Below are 17,241 nucleotides of genomic sequence, written 5' to 3' on the forward strand. Positions count from 1 at the left end.
GGCACTTGGCAGAATGCTAACGTCAGCATGTAAAGTGCTGACGTTAAACAGGTTTAATATTTATCATATCAACCAACTTTATAGCATGATAACAAATGATCACCAGACACAATAAAAAGGTAAGGCTGACTGAAAATGTCATTAGCTTTGCAGGATTCTGGTCATAAACAAAAGCATTGGAAAGATTAATAATTGGACCAAATGGTTGAACTTGAAGACAAATCAGGCGATATGAATGGGTCAGTGTTTCTTCCTTTGGGGGCCATGAACACAAATACATGGCCATCCATCCAATGGCTTGAGTTGAGTTATTTCAGTCTGGACCTACAGTAAGTAATGGACCGACGAAACCAACAGACAGGCCCACGTTGCAGTGTGTCATGTCCCTGGTACAATTGTGTCCTGTTTTTGTGTGTCCGTTTGTATCTGACTGATGTTTATTCATTCTAATTGAATTAAGGCAGGCACTTTAGCAGTAAAACGTGGGATTTATACATAAACTTGAGTCGTGACCTTGCTCAAACTCTTGTCTCACACACTCAAACACACTAACCTGAGTGTGTGACAGCTGAATGGTGGTGGTGGGGATTTGGGTGGTGAAGAGAGACGCGACCACACTGTGTCCAGCCAGCCGGACGGAAGGACCACACACACACACACACACACACACACAAACACACACACACACACACACACACACACACACACACACACACACACACACACACACACAGCCATCTGCTACACAGTTATGATTCATGATGGGACCATGTATAGGCTCATTACTAGACTCTAAACATGGCGGTGTGTTCGGATGCCTGTGGGGGAAAGACAGGCGGTGGCAGCGGTTAGTCGTGCAGAGCTAAGTTAAGGGTCAAAACGAACAGTTCTGTGTGTAAAAAGACTGGAGGAAGCTGGGAAGTGAAATAGGTGCAATAGGTGTGTGTGTGTGTGTGTGTGTGTGTGTGTGTGTGTGTGTGTGTGTGTGTGTGTGTGTGTGTGTGTGTGTGTGTGTGTGTGTGTGTGTGTGTGTGTGTACTCAGTGGCGTCTATCATGCAGCCGGAAAGACAATGGGCCTTAATGTAAATGCACTTAGTCCATGCATTTACTGAAGTCAATTTAAAGCTTCAATGAGGAACATTTCCAAAGTTCGGCGGGGGAGAAAATAAGGCGTAAACTCTTCTGAATTCCAAATAGCTTCAAGTGATGTCAAGTATAAAGATAGGTGACATAGGACATGGAAAGGTCAAAGCAATCAAGTTATCATTCACTTGAGTTCTTAATCTGCCACTGTCCACCACAGAGCCCCCCTTTACTTCAAATGTGTGTGATCTACAGAAAACAACCCTCATTTTCACCTTTGTAAAAATCCTTTTTTTATTGGTCTATTTTGTATGAGAATAAACACACAGCTTAATCCTTGAGTTTATTGAAATATTCCAAATTTGGAGATAGACGTTTTAATTGGGCGAAGGTATATGCAAGTACATTTTTTATTTAAAAATGTAAAGTTTGTGAATCCTAGACCTTCGCCGCTGGACTTGCTTAAGATTTCTTCAAACAGTTATATAGAGTTGTTTAGATTCTTTCTAGAATGTAAAATCAGCCTAGTTTCTTTGTTCAAACTGTTAAATCAACTGTGACTGAGACATTTGATTTCTAAGACTCAAAGGAACACACCGCTGTACTGTATGTGGTTTGTATAGTGCAATGGCCCCCTCTAGTGGATTTAGGAAGGTGTGTATACTGATGCTCAACTCAAAGGGAGTCTGCAATCCTACGTTCTATTACTGAGAAACTGCATATGGCTTGCATTTTATATGCTGACTGCAACTTTTTTAGACTTAATATATCTCAATTGGGCAACTTCTATAGGTCAAAACGTATAATAAATAAATAAATAACAGATTCAGTATTTATGCACATGAAGAACATTACTGGCAACGTATTAAAGGCTGTATGTACATAGATCTTTAACATTGAGAAAAGAAAATGTCTAGAAAATACAACTTTAACATACTAAATCTAGAAAAATGAATGAAGAGACATTTCATTGTGGTCTCTGGAACCATACATTAAAGGACCTTGCCTTTAATATACAATTTTTATATACAGTAATTATTGTCTGCTCAGTGATGTTTTTGAGTATTATTCCTTCTCTAACTATTCTCAAACATAACATGCTTGAGGAATAAGATGCGAGTATGGGATTCATTGGGACACAGGAAGAGAGCAGCGCACACACCTGCAAGTGCGCATTTTAGTTTTGGGGGATATTTGACGGTTTTGCATGCCTCAGTTCACCCACATTACGAACATACTTTTTTTTTTAAACTGAGCAGATGTGCACAGATGGTTGTCCTTTTATTTAAAGCGTTTGGATGCCATTAGCAAGCAGCAGATGTAGATAAACACTGCTAGAGAGAAATGTGTTTAAAAGCCTTTTGCAGTACACTTCCAACCAGAAACTCCTCTCAGTGCCAATACAATTCTGTTTTTTTTTTAGATAATCAAACGGAACAGTATCCAGCTCGTCTGATGTGTGTGTTTGCTGATGAAGAGAGTTGCTGAGGTCATGTGGGTCAACATACCAAACACACCAAATAGAGTAATTCTGGAAAACGCTTGTCAAAAATTTTTTTTGTCAAAATCTGTAAATATCATCTCATGGTCTGCTACCCCTCTGTGTGCAGTGCACTTAAGAAAAATATCCGGTGTTGATACACAGCCTATGTTAACAAAGGGTATTTAAACAAAGGGGCCCAACATGCCCGTCTACAGAGCCTAGGCTGTGCATTAACTGATTTTCTCATTACCAATATTTTCGTATGGACAGATAGCGGACCGTGAAGAGATATTCACCGCTTTTGAGAATAGATGTTTTTGACAACAAGTGTTCTCCAGAATAACTGACTCCACCTTTAACGCAGTTCACCAGTTTCATTAGCATACAATGGCTTAAAACATGCTGACCCAAATGGAAAAGAGAATGTCTGCTAGGAGCAGGAATGCTGTGTGAGCAGTTTAGTGTATAGTGTAAGCATCTCTCAGGATTTCAGAAAATCTGTCAAATCTGAACTATAATCAACTGACCTGTACAGTGGGCCTGCTGATCTATTCACAATACCCTGTGTGCAAATGTACCTTGGAAGGATTGCGTGGAAAATAATGAGGTGAAAGAATACAGTGTGAAAATGTCACCTGAACAGAGGTTCCGGCTGACTGTGACACGGCAGCCAAATGAAATCAGGTAAAAGATAAGGCGGCTAAAGTTACACAGAGGTTGAATTACCGTCGACAAAGGTTTTTTTTTTGCTGTTGATCTAGACTAGAGTGTGACAGAGTAACACTTGAGATTGGCTGTTTGGTTGAAAGGGAAACTGTGATTTAATAAAAGGACCTTGGGGGCTACGCAACAGAGCTCTGCAGTGATCACACATAATCCGCTGGGAGCAGGGTGCATTTAGGAGCTGTCCAGCACAAGCAAGCACACTTTCTATTTCTGGCTGCTGGTGGTTTTGGGCCTATAGTGTCCAGGCTTAGAGCCAGAGAGAGTGAAGCCCACTCCCCTTACCTCCCCAGCATGGATATGTCTGTACAGTGTGCAGACTCAGGCCGCGCCACTTTACCTCTCCACCCACAAGCAAAGTCTACAACACAGGCTTATTCACACGTGGGCTTAGATGTGGTCATCATCATCATTATCTTCAACCACTTCGGAGTCAGGTCTCGGGGGCAGCAGCTTGAGCAGGGGACCCCAACATTCTCTTTCCCGGGCCACATCAACCAGCTCTGACTGGGGGATCCCGAGGCTAAGATGTGGTGTTCTTGCTTATTAAAAGGTGGAGAATGCTTGTTGTCAAAATCAGTCATGTCTCTTCATGATCCGCTACCTGTATACTCTTCTGCACTCTGAAAAAGATCCTGCTGTTAAAACATAGCCTAGGCTCTGTAAATGCGCATGTTGCAAACTACGGTGCAGCCCTATTGTTAACGTAACCCTTGTTTACATACCAGTTTACAGAGCCTAGGCTGTGTGTTAACACACATATTATTTCATCGTACAAACAGTACGGACAGTAAGCAGATTGTGAGGAGTAATTCAATGATGTGGTCAAAAAGTGATTTTGACAACAAAGCTTTCTCCCGGGGTCACTGACTGCACCTTTGAGAATGCAGTTGGTTTCAAAGAGTTTCCAAGCCGATCTGAGCTGCACAGCTTTGGACAGAGAGAAGCACACCAGCACACTGGATATAGTTCTATAAAACACATAGAGGGCATAAAGTTTACCGCAACATTAAATGTTATTGAACAGAAGGTCTGCAGTGGTTATCCACATCCTAAATCCATCCCAATGGTTTCGTCAAGCTAGCAAAGGAAAAGCAAATGCAATTCCTGGTTATAAAGCGATAAACATTTTATGTAACTTTGTAATATTTGATTTAAATTGTCATTGTAAAAATGTATATTACAAATTTTTGTATTTTCAGTCATTTCAAGATTGAAGACACTTGCACACCAAACCCAGAATACGCCAGCAATTTATTTTTCCATTTGTTACCACTTTTCCTTTAGAATTGTGTTTGTACGAACCGTCAAATTCTGATGAAGGAAATACTCCCTTGCTCCAAACCCCTATGGTAATAAGATGAAATAAATCAAATAATAATAATAATAAAAACTATTTTTTAATGGAGGTTAGGGGATATTCTAACAACTCTTGGTTTCTGGAGTTCCCCAAGAAGTCCAACGTCTGTGGCCAACAATCCATCCAGAAGCCTGGGGATGACTTCACAGAGCAGTTACATAACTTCTCCCATTCACCACAGCCATCGAGTACTACCAGGCTCCCATCTAAGATATCACTGAACAACTGATACATTAGCAACTACGGACCAAAAAGTTAAACCCTATATGTAGAAATGTGGACCAGAGGATATATGGATGAGGAACTAGCTAGCTATAGATAGCTTATAATAGCATTTACTTTAAAGACCTTATCCTTACAGCATGTGCTTGTAATAAAAAGGCTGAAGAAGAGTTGATGTTTTTTTGGTCAGATGAAGTGGGACATGTTGCTAGTTCTGACTGCCTCAAAGTCCCATGTGGTGCTTCTGGCACATGTCACTAAAACACACGTTTGCTCACCAAAAAGGCAATGTAGAAAAATATATTATGTCAAATATGGTGCAACCATTAGTTTCAGAATATTCTAACTGACGTATAGGAGGCAGCTATGCACCAGGAAACACAGGAATGAATACTACACAGGTTTCAAGCTTCTAAGGAAAATCAGCTTTGTGAATGTTTTATGTGGAAGGAAATGTTGAACACGTTTGCTAGACTCTTAACACAGAGTTTTCCAGAGAAATACTGAATGTAAACAGAACCTTTGTTTGTTTACAAGAACACTCCCGAGGGCTCGTTTAAAGCAGCAAGGTGGTACAATTAAGATCAGCTCTGTTGGGAGGCCGAACAGAGGGGAAACCTAATATCTTTAGCAGGAAAACCATCCTCCAAACAGTCTCCACAAAAGCATGAGTATGGGAGTTTTTCTTTTATTGGCAACAATCTTTATTCTCTTCCAGTTTTTGGATGTGAAAAGAGGCATTAATCTTTCTTTAATTAAATATCTTTTTAATAAAGTAAAGCAAAAAAGTATTTACACATTTTCAATTAAATTGTAATCAATGACTTGGGTTGGATAATATCAAGCACCTTCTGCCAGCTGAGGAGAGAAAAATATAAATACAGGGAAAAGAGCCATTTCTTCTTTGAAAAAAAAAAAAAAAAAAAAACCTAAAAACTAAAAGAAAACAAAACAAAAAAAGAAAAATCCATCATATATTTACAGAACTCTCCTGAAATGCATTTCCACTCGGGGTAAGCAGAAAAGGCCCTTAGGATTCGTACTGTTAAACTTCTTTTTAAAGTCCTTTTGTCATCAACGTGTGTTCTTAACTGTATACTTTTTTTTTTTTCAAGCATCAATGCGGATATTTTGTCTTTTTTTAAAATCTGACAACAGGCTTTGCGGTAAGGGGTGCAGCCGTGAGACTTGGCTCTCACTCTCCATTTCTCAGTCCACAGTTTTGTTTTGAGAAGCGCAGGAAACAAGTGAGACGGACATGTAGGAGGGGTATATTTGGGGGTGTTTTTTGGGTTGGGGGGGGGTTTAGAGGGGTGTCGGGGGGGAAGCATCATATACCCCCCTCCCCCAAGCAGCAAAATGGTCAATGTTCATATCGCCCAATGTCTCCTCAGTGACACACCGTCCTCTCATAAAGTCTGCCTGAAATCCTTGGGAGTCCACAACCGTTAACTCTAAAGAGACAGCTTTTTCTCACCACTTTTCTTTGTAGTTTTTTCTATTTTATTATAAAACACACACTCCAATCATCCAATACCGGAGGGAAAAAAAAGAGCGGAAGAAAACGCTATAGCCCGTCTACATAAGCGCGTCATGTAAACACCGCACATGTGACATGACAATGTTGCTGTGTCCAGTCCACATGATAAAAGGATGAATTCATCAAAAATATAGATGAGATGTGAACAGCCTTTTTTTCTATTTTTTTTCTCTTTTTTTTCTCTATATCTGTCGTTAAGCAAAGTGTCTTGAATAGTGTTGCCGTGGCGAGGAAAAAGCCAGTTTGAAAAAAACAGGAGATAAACCTTGAAAAAATACTGAAGGAAAAAACAGCATTATCCCCTGATCTCCCCACACAGCTTGTAACGCTTCGCAACATTCTCTCGCTCTATCATATCTATTCGCTTTATTTAATCCTGTATTTTCATTTGTTTCAAAAAAAGACATTCATTTCGCGCAAAGAAAAAAAAACAAGAAACCCAAAACAAAAACAAAAATAAAGAGAACCAAAAAATAAAACATGATCGAACGTTCGATCCATAATACAATCTCTCCCAGTTGAAGATTTTTTTTTTCTTGCTATTTTTTTCTGTTTATTATGCAGAAGGTTTTTGCTGATTCGGTCTTTTTTTCCCCCCGAATCATCCACAGAACATTTTGCTATTCTTCCCAAGGTTCCTCCCTGAAACTCCCAGCAGTTCTCCCACCAGATGGGGGGGAAGCGGGGGGGGGGGGGGGGGGGGCGCCTAGCTGTTGTCTGACTCGTCCTCATCCTCGGCCTCACGCAGCCAGGTGAAGAAGGCTGTGACAGACTTGAGGGCCACTCCTTTGCCCTGCTGCTCCGACAGATCTTTGCTAGACTCCCACTTGTAGAAGGCCTCCTCTTTGATCACATCCTCGTCGTACAGAGTGTCAAAGAACATCCGCAGCAGGTCTGGTGGAGGGAGGAGACACGGGAAATGTTTACAAGTGTATCAGACAAGGTTCATAAAGCTTTTGAGGAGTGGAATTCCACCAATTTAAAGATAAAAAAATAACCTTTTCCAAGGACCCGAACCCTTAAATTTAATGTATGCTGACAATCACCTAATAAAGCTAAAACACATGGATTTTCTATAAAAACATTAATATAAAACAGAATAAGGGGGGCGCCCTTAGCTCAGTTGGTAGGGCGTCCCCCCATGGGCCTCGGCCAGCAGCGGACCCGGGTTCGATTCCAAAATCACAAATACATTTGTCTCAGTGGGCTTTACATTTCATACAATATGATATACGATACAATATGACACCCTGCCCTTACACCCTTAGCTCGGCTGAGAAAAAACTCTAAAAACCCTTTACCGGGAATAAAAAAATTTAAGAAATCTCAGGGAGCGTCGATAGAGTAAGGGATCCCTCTCCCAGGACGGACATACTGCAATAGATGTCATGAGTAGAGAAAATCACGAAGGAATTTGATCATTGACCAGGTGATTACATGGTAATACTAAGTAAAGTGCGAATAGTGTGGATGCAGTACACTGCATGTCACTCCCCTCTCTGCCCCATTTCAACTCTGTCTCTACGCTATCAATAAAGCATAAAAAAAACAGAATAAGCACTAAAATCCAATATAAAGAGGTGCCCTATGTATTCCTTTGGTTATTACATTTGTAATTAATTTATTAAATATTAATTAAATTATTTAATATTACATTATTAATTAAAAATAAATCCAAAATTAAATAAGTCCATTGATCATCATTTTCAATAATATGACCATAAAAGTCATTGAAAAGAAAACATCATGGGTAAAGAAAGGAGTAACATGCTAATAGATGAATGACTCACTGGCTGGTTGCTCCAGCTCCACCATGAGGTTCTGCAGGGCGTACAGAGCCTGCAGCTCCTGCTGCTCATCCTTCAGGTATTTCTGCAGAACCTTGGCCCGACGTGTGATCACGTCACTGTCCACCTTGTTGGGGTTCTCACCTAGTGGGAAAACAACATTTAATAGGACTTAGTCACTCTGATCATTATTATTAATTTACTTATTTATTTCTTATTCAGTTTTATTTATTTACCTATTTAGTGGTCTATAACTGTATTTTTATTAACTTTACAAATTGATAATTATATCTATTTTACAATCAGGATCTATTTATTTGATTCTTTTTACATTTAAAAAAATATATAGCCTATAACAGCCTTGAGTTTGCCTCTGGTGTTTGGGATAGCGTTTTCTTTCTCACTTTTTTAAAATTTTCTTTACTTGTTATCCATCACTGATGTATTTTTCCAAGTCTGTTTTTAATGAGGAATGTGAAGTGTACGTGCTGACTCACAGACTGCTGACTGGCAGATGGAGGTCATCAGAGCTCTGACAAACATGTTGGAGGTCTGCTGCTCCTCCAGGTTGGCCTGCACACACACAAACACACACAGACACATTTACACACAGGTAGAAAACTACACAATATCCCAACGTGTAGTAACATAATAGTGGAACCTGCAATTATAATATATATATTTTTTTAAAGTATGTAAAATAAAATATAATAATATAATTGTGAAAGGAATAAAGAGAAATGAACAGGAATACAAACCTCGACCCAATCAAAGATCCTCTGGTTGTCGGCCTTGTCCTGGATGATGAGTCTGTCCAGCTGTTTGGTCAGCTCTGCAGAGCTCAGCTCCTTCTTTTTGCTCTTCTCCGTCTTGTCTCCCAGTGTAAACTCCACATCCTGGTTAACACCATGGAAAAGTTAATAGGTTTCAGTTGTTCCACATACTCCTCGGGTTACCCTTATTTGATCATGTTTATACAGTACAGTATCCTAGCAATACTTTAACTCTCCAATTTAAATCAATGATAAACAACAGTTTCAACATTGTAATGCATTTTCACGGTTGGTGATGGTGAACCTAGTAAGCGAGCTCTCACCTGTTCTGTCACAAACTTGTTGACATCTTCATCCTCTGGGAGGAAGTCTTCCCACTGGAGGCCGGCCTCCCTCCACATTGTGCCGGCCTTTTTATGACTCTGATGAGGGACATACATCTGATTACATTCATCACCGACATATTTTCTTGAGACCCCATGTTATTAAAGCCAAAAACCCACTGGCAGCTAAATGGTTATACATTTATATCTCTAGTTATATATAAAAATTTATGAATTCAAAGATAGTAATTGCCATTAGGGGTGTGCACGTGTACACGTGTACACGTGTAACCGTTTAGTAAATCATAACCGTTTAGGAAAAATCAATAAACGAAAACCGTTTTTTATTTTTTATTTTTTATTTTTTTTCAAAGTTTTCAAATATGTTCTGGAGACACGCGTTTATTTATTTTACATCACTAATAAACTAATTGGGGAGGATAAAAGCTAGTCTGCCGAGAATCTGTCTGTCCCTCGGCGAGTGTGTGTGTGTGAGTGAGTGTGTGTATCGCGCACACACACACAAGGGGAGTCGCCGTGCTGGGGCTCGACCGACTCACAGCCACGGAAGAGTGATGAAAGATAACCTAAAGATTAAAGTTACCCGGATGACGTGAACTACGCTTGTAAGTAGCCCGAACTTTATAACACCTGTTCAACATGCATTTAACGTGGACATGTAGAAAGCGATAGGCTATATTAATCAGGAAATGAATGAAGCGCGATTATGACGGCGAACGTGTGTGTACCATGGACCTAAACGAGCGTAGTTCATGTCAATTGTGTGTTTACAGGCGAACGAACGCGTATGTGTGTGTGTGTGTGTGTGCGCGCGCGCGCGCGCCTACAAGACGGCGGGGGCACGAGGACAATGACGTCACGGTTAACCGTGTACACGAAAAAAAAGGGGTCGTGTAACCGTTTACAATTTTTTGTAACCGTTCACACCCCTAATTGCCATATTATATTAGCTAATGGTCCGAAATATTCAAAAACCTAGCTAAATGCACAATTATATACAATCTGATATAGATAAGTGAATAAAAGTGATTGTTTCTCACCATTCCTTTGCAGAGCAAAGTGAGGATCTGGACCAGTAGAGTTCCGGCTACGCCCAGAGGGATCAAAGGCTTTGAGATTTCCCTGAAGCCATTAAAACATAGGGAAGCGTAGGTCAGATATCAAACACTAGCATAGTCAAAATAAACAACCCAAGAGTTTATTTCTCTTCTGCAGATTTGCCTGGTGAGAAGCCAAGCGAGGCGTGGCTGGTACTAACCTGAAGAGCTCTCCCATGGGGATGCCTCCCTCATGGAGCATGGGAGTGATCTGCTCTGCCAGGTACAGCCAGATGTGGGGGATGTCTATGGCCATGTCTTCAGCCACCTCTAGGATCTCCTGAATCCTGAGGGAAAACACACACACGTCTAACTTTAATAAGAGGTGTTAAGGAGAACAAGTTCAAAATGACTCAACAGATGGGGAAACTGGGCAATATGGCACCGCACTGGCAGAAACATTTGGAAACTTTATTTATTTATTTTGGCTAAGCACAGAGGTTTTTAGATTTCTCAATTTTGACAACCGCTTAAATAATTGGACTTTTCATGGACTAAATTAACTAGTTGAAGCAAACATTTCTCACTATGGGCATCTTTTCATCTAAAATCCTGCTGTTCCAATACCAACTGCATTAGCTCATGGATTATTAAAAGGTGGAGTCAGCGAGGACGCTTGGTGTCAAAATCAGTGAATATCTCCTCACATACCACTTCCTGTCTGGATAAAAAGGCACATTTTACACAGAGCATTGACATTAGTTCTCTCTAGTGACTGACCCTTTGTAGTACTGCTCTGTTGGGAGGAGGCTAGCCTTAACGAGCTGGTGCAGGAGTTGGCCCAAGCGCTCCCGGACGATGGTGCTGCGCTCCAGCGTGGACTCCAGACCGTTTCGCACAAACACAAAGAGAAGCTGAGTGCTGTTCATCTCCTGCACACACTGCACCGCCTCCTGTTGGGTCAGGCAAGGACAAACACACATTGTTGGCAGTGTTGGGAAAACTACATGACATATTATATTGGCTGTTAGTGAGGTGGCAAGAAGGATTTCTTTTCATTTTACTTTGCACATATAATAAGTCTGTACCTTCATGTCGTTGATGTGGAGGTACTCCTCAATGATGGCGGTGGACTTCTTGCTCAGTTCTTCCTCGGTCAAGGCAGGTTTGCTGGGGGTCGGGGCAGGTGGAGGGGCGGGGGCTGCCTCCCGCTTCACTGTTCACACAAATACAACAAATGACTTTAAAAACGATATACTGATGAACTAAATTTACGTTGACTAGAGGATCTGCATCTGGTCAGTCTTACCTGGTTTTCCCAAAAGGCTACAAGTGTAAGAAGATTTCAACTTGTTTTGCCGCAAGATCAAGAAATAGATTGTATATAAACAGTCATTCTCACATTAGTTTAGATTTAGTAGTTTGCTCTTTTTATGGATTTTGTTTTCATTTCCATTATATTAATCCTGAAAAGGCAAATGGCAATTTCATTTGTTGCGTATGTTTATTTCGATATGCTATGTATTCATATTTTTTTTTATTGTATTGTATGCACCATGCTATTTTTGTACATGGTCCCTTTCACCCTATAACTAAACGTATAAACTAAACTTCAAAAAGCATTCTGAATATATGGAGTTGCCAGCCTTTCAAACAAGTCATTGAAATGTTGCCCTCCAGCCACAGCATGTAATTTGGCCCTACCGTTGTCCTTGCTCCTGGCCCTGTCCCTGCTGCCTCTGTCGTCTGTCATGCTGGCTACGCGGCGGACGGGGTCAGTGGGGCCTCTCTGCTCTCTCTCCCGGCTGCCCCCTGACGTCTCGCGGCTGAAGCTCCTCTTGGTGACCTGCAGACGGTTACGGTCGTCCCGGCGATCATCGCGCCTGTCGAAGCGCTCGTTGCTGCGATTGGAGCGCTCAAAGTTGTCGCCGCGCTCTCGACTCGAGCTGTTTCTGTAGAAGGACAAGAGAGAGGGAGAGCAGCAGAGTTAGGGGGAAAGTCCATTCGTTTGTCGTTTTTTTTAAAATAAATGTGCATGTATGTGTGTGTGTGTGTCTGTAAAGTTTCCAACTTCTCCTCTGTTTGTGTGAATTCCATTTGATTACGCCCACTAGCTGCTCTGAAAATGTGTGTGTATGTGTTTTCTTGAAGACCAGGAAAGTAGGCTCATATTAACATTTACTTATCATATTGCTATAGCAGATCCCAATATTGTCCACTATAAGCGTGCACTTTGACTAAATCTTGCAGCACTTATGGAGAGTTGGCTTTGAGAATGGCTTTGAGAATGGCGTCTCGTTCCTCACCTTTGTGGAACTCGTCTGTCTGAGTCTTGTGGCTGTCCCGAGGAGGCCGAGGACTGCTGTAAGGCTGAGAACCGGTTCATATTGCTGGTGGCTGGACGGCCGCCTGACTCGGAGCCTGGGCAGAAATAACATTAGATTATATATTTTGAGCTTCAGCTTTGGGAGTTGTTCAACTAAGTATTTTATCAAATGTATATCCACACATCTGTCTGTGAAACCTACCAGCCTCTGCGGGTTTGGTGGTGCTGCCACCGCTGCTGCCCTTGCCCCAGCTCCCCCATGTGCCCTTACCTCCGGGGGCAAGTAACTGATTGTTGAAGTCAAGTACAGGAGTCTGAAAGGAAAGACCGTTGGTTAAAAACACACTTCCTGCCAAAACTACAAACTTGAAACAACATTAACAGACATCTCCGATACGTCATCCTTCAGGTCTTTAAATATAATATTTAAAAATGATATGTTAATGTCTTTCTGCTTTGAGTACACTGCGAAAATAGTCCCCAGACCGTAAGTAGCCTATGAATATTATTACACAGGCCAGGCATTACAAAGCCGATCAGTTTAGTCTCGTAAAGTGATAAACCAGAGTGAAACAAATATGTGATGAGTGAGAAAGACATGGTTTGCTCTAAGTGAAAGCGTGACTTATCCAACAGGCAAACCCTGAACCTCTCAATAATAAACCATAGCCTCGTTTCCACTGAGCCGAGCTGTTTGCTTTGGTACGGCACGCATTTATTTGTGTCAAAAGTTTGGAAGGGTTCCAAATTAAGCGAAAGCGTGCAGCGCCTATTTTTGTCACCCTCTCCTTTGGGGCACGAAGCCATCCCAAAGGGTACCAAAAGGGTGGAGTTACACACTGCGGTCTTTTGATTGGTCGACAGAAAAGTCATGTCTGCGTGCTGTGTGTAATCACCGAACTGTCCTGCTCAATGGAAACGAGGAATACAATGCACCTTATCAGCAGGTGAAATGCAGCCCCTCTCTCTCTATCTTACCTTAGTGATTTTGCTAAGGCGAGAGGTGTCGATAGGTCTGTTCTTGGAGATGGGTACTGTATTCCAGCCCTCGTCCTGGGGAGGTTGAGGTCCGCGTGCCGGGGTGTGATGGCCCCCTCCGCGTCCGCCTCCATCCCTGCCCCCGTCCCTACCCCCCATCCTGCCTCCGCCGCCAGACTCCTTCCTAGAGACCAGGGCTTGCTGCACCTTCATCTGCTCCCTGTGCTCCTCCAGCTCCGCGTCTTTGTGGATCTGTTCGATGGTCTTGGGACCCTGGTCACCTCGCCGGGACACCCATTGGTTCTGAGGGGGACGGATGACAAAACAATTCATTTTCAGTTCGATTTTTTTCACATGATTTGCCTTCAGGGGGAGTTTATTTAGTCACCACCACCCGTTATATTTTCATCTAGTTTATGTTCCTTTAGGTAAATATCTATCAAATAGTGAGTTAAAGGAGAAGTAAGTCATATGGTCATTTTAGCTAACTTCCTGTCAGTGAGTGCAGTTAGCAGTCCCCTCCCTCGTCCCTACGTCACCACCACATGAACGCGGAGCCGTCTACGTCAGATAGAGCAGTCATCGTTTACTGGCCTCTTTTTAGCGCTTTGTGTCCTTATTTGGATAAGACAAGCGGGATACTCGAAATTGTATCTGACAATTACTGCAAAGCTGAATGACTGGGGAAACCTGTGTTATGAACTGTCCATACTGGTTAAGTGATTGCTGTATGAATATAGACTGATTTAACACGTACTGTATATTAACAACACATATCACTTATTTCTCCTTTTAAACAATAGTGATTGAGCCGATATGACCCACTGATGAAAAGCTCTTGTATTTGCAGCTTTACATATGACTGCCAAAGCTGATGCCAGAATCACAGTAACTCAATTATGACGGATTACAAGTTAAACATTTGAAAGAAGAAGTTACAGGTTTGGTACAATGATCAAACTGATCCAACTGTACTTCAGTATTTCTCTTTTTGACCAATGATATAAAATGAATATAGAAGTATTAGAGCCGCATTAGAGCCGTCTATCATGACTATGGCATTAACGGGAGATACTAGCAATACAAGGGATAAAGAAACCAACATAGTGACCAGTGAATCTTAATTTCTTTCTTTCTTCAGCCTTTTGCCTAGATAGGAAATAACTGAGTGTGTGTGTATGTGTGTTTTATGGTTAAATTGGGCCACTGCGCTGACTTGGAGCAGCAGATTTTTGGCTTGTAAAAACACTAGAGACAGCAGGTTTTGTAAGACTGTGTGGGCGGGACTGGGAGTCTAACTACAGGACTGCAGCATTCCTTTAGAGAGAAAAAGCTTTCACAGCACTACAGTGAACCTTCTTTATAAGACAACAAAATCACCGACAAGTGGAAACACTAGATATCCTTTTTTATAAAATACATAAGGACATGATTATTCAGCCAAAAGTAGAAGTGGATTACACCTATAAACCTGCAGCTAGAAGAGGTTGTGGAGTTTGTGCTCAACCGTCTATGGCAAAGAGTCGCTACGCTGCAATAAATGAGCGGAGGGAAGTGGAGCCGTCTCTGGGGCTGTGTATAACACCATGCACTGTCACAGGCTACATCCAACAATAATGCGAGTGATGGGGGAACATTGTGCTTAAAGGTCGGTTTCGAAAAGTTTTCTTTCTAAACCAAGAATTGAGAGGAATAGATGTGGTTTTAGATTTTTGCCCTTTCGTGCGGTGTGGTTGGCTCCGCTTGCAACCTTGAGTTGAAAGGGAAAAGTAAAAATTCACAAGACCCTGTATACAAACCATTGTGTGTGTGTGTGTGTGTGTGTGTGTGTGTGCTGCGCGCGTGTGCATGTGTGTGTCTTAGCCCTACCCGTCTTAGGTCCAGCACATCTTGCAACATGAAGCGGATCCTGGAGGAGGTTTTCTTCTCCTTGATAATTTTCTCCATCTGGTTGAAGTACTGGTCCATACGAGGCTGAGGAGGACCACAACAACAACATTCTGGTGAGTCCATCTCCTACGCTAAAGTTGCAACGTCAAATCAAAAAACTTGATCTAGGACATTTATCTGTATCAGCATGATGTGTGTGTTGTTGTACCTTGGCCTTCTCAAAGTCTAGGTCCTTGCCGATGGTAGACAGCAGCCTACACAGGCACTCCAGGGACTCCTCGTCGTGGTTTTTGAGCAGCTTTACAATGCAGTCGTGCATGATGACCTCTGTGAGCATCTTGAGCTTGAAGAGCTCGCCAATAAACTTGATGTTTCCCAGCGAGCGCCTCCTGGCCGTGTCCTTAGCCAACTGTAACTCATCAGTCAGCCGCTGCTTCTCCTCAGCCTGCAAAGCAAACATGTTGCATTATAAATAAACAGTGGTTGATGGAAGGAAACTATACTATATAATGTATATTGACATACATCTTATAAAGTTATTGAATATATGAACACAAATACATTTTCCATCAAAATATTAATGCTCTAAAAGCCAATTTAAAAAAGGTGTGTCCTGTGTATTTCTGTGGATGATTTTGAGTCCCTGGGTCGCATAACATGGAAGGTATTTAAGAAAAAAATCCATCATCTTCTAGTAAATATTGGTTGAAAATAAATAATTAAGAATACTTAATTTGATCATAATTTTCAATCAATAATATGGCCAAGACCGCATGAAGGTTTTGTGTTAACTCCTAAGACAGTACTTTATGGACGGTCCCCAAGTCAGTCTGGATCAGATTTCGAGCACATTTAAAACCTTGACATTTAAAACCAGAAATGTTCCAAACGTTTCAGACTCTTTACAAACCCTGTAGATCCCTCTCTCTCTCATTCTCCATTCAGGTTTAACTGCTAAATTGACCTCTTTTGTGCATAAAAATGACAACCCCCGAACCCATATTTCAAGAGGCAGTAGGTTACTTACCACTGTGGAGGCTTCCAGCTCTTTCTGCTTCTGCTCAAAGATCACGTCATCGTCGATATCCTTCTCGAACTCCTTCTGGCATCGATTGAGCAGCAGCTTGCGGAAATTCACAGTGCCTGCCGACTTATCACTGGTTTGGACTTTGAGCTGACAAGAGCAGAAAAAATTTATGTTAGGAAAAAGAGCAGAAAAATACAGTGTGGAGGGTTATGTAGTATATGTCGCTCCTCGGTTCTTCAATCTCATCCCTTAGGATGGTGGGCCAGAACACGGCGCTAATTCTTGTTGTGGTTCCGTTTTGTTCTTTAAGCAGTCAGCATATTTTCTTAAGGTCAGAGTTGCCGACTTCAAATTTGTAACGGGTTTAAATTAACTTAGATAATCAATTGCTGAGTGTGTGCCAGTAACACCTTAAGTTATAATACAATGTCCTTATCACACTGCTATCACACCTCGGTAAGGGGGCTGAAAAAAAGTGATAAGACCGAATACTCTGGTGTTGATAATCAATCAGCCTTATAGTCATATCAAAAGACGTGACTGATCATTTCAATATCAATAAGCAAATAATTATCATCATGGACCACAGGAGAGAGAAACAAAATGAGAGGAGGAAGTAATGCACTTTAAGAAATAAGTTGAAATGTCAAGAATAAAACGTAAATCC

The 17,241-nt window shown here is 41.5% G+C and overlaps 1 protein-coding gene across 4 annotated transcripts in view; it reads right to left on the bottom strand.

Moving 5' to 3' along the window:
* Positions 1 to 5,544: 5,544 nt before the first annotated feature.
* The window catches only part of eif4g1b (eukaryotic translation initiation factor 4 gamma, 1b), a 57,104-nt gene continuing 45,407 nt past the window's right edge, over positions 5,545 to 17,241 (bottom strand). For all 4 annotated transcript variants that reach the window (XM_080025044.1, XM_080025043.1, XM_080025042.1 and 1 more), the window contains 16 exons: positions 16,575 to 16,721; positions 15,756 to 15,992; positions 15,527 to 15,631; positions 13,658 to 13,960; positions 12,882 to 12,993; positions 12,660 to 12,774; positions 12,058 to 12,305; positions 11,442 to 11,569; positions 11,134 to 11,306; positions 10,575 to 10,700; positions 10,357 to 10,438; positions 9,296 to 9,394; positions 8,958 to 9,095; positions 8,697 to 8,772; positions 8,203 to 8,343; positions 5,545 to 7,306 (listed from right to left, as the gene is read on the bottom strand). In XM_080025044.1, coding sequence (XP_079881170.1) covers positions 7,119 to 7,306; positions 8,203 to 8,343; positions 8,697 to 8,772; positions 8,958 to 9,095; positions 9,296 to 9,394; positions 10,357 to 10,438; positions 10,575 to 10,700; positions 11,134 to 11,306; positions 11,442 to 11,569; positions 12,058 to 12,305; positions 12,660 to 12,774; positions 12,882 to 12,993; positions 13,658 to 13,960; positions 15,527 to 15,631; positions 15,756 to 15,992; positions 16,575 to 16,721 — 2,418 coding nt within the window. In that variant the 3' untranslated portion in view covers positions 5,545 to 7,118. The remainder of the gene's footprint in view (positions 7,307 to 8,202; positions 8,344 to 8,696; positions 8,773 to 8,957; positions 9,096 to 9,295; positions 9,395 to 10,356; positions 10,439 to 10,574; positions 10,701 to 11,133; positions 11,307 to 11,441; positions 11,570 to 12,057; positions 12,306 to 12,659; positions 12,775 to 12,881; positions 12,994 to 13,657; positions 13,961 to 15,526; positions 15,632 to 15,755; positions 15,993 to 16,574; positions 16,722 to 17,241) is intronic.

Source organism: Ammodytes marinus, assembly GCF_949987685.1.
Source record: "Ammodytes marinus genome assembly, chromosome: 3".
Taxonomy (NCBI): Eukaryota; Metazoa; Chordata; class Actinopteri; order Uranoscopiformes; family Ammodytidae; genus Ammodytes; species Ammodytes marinus.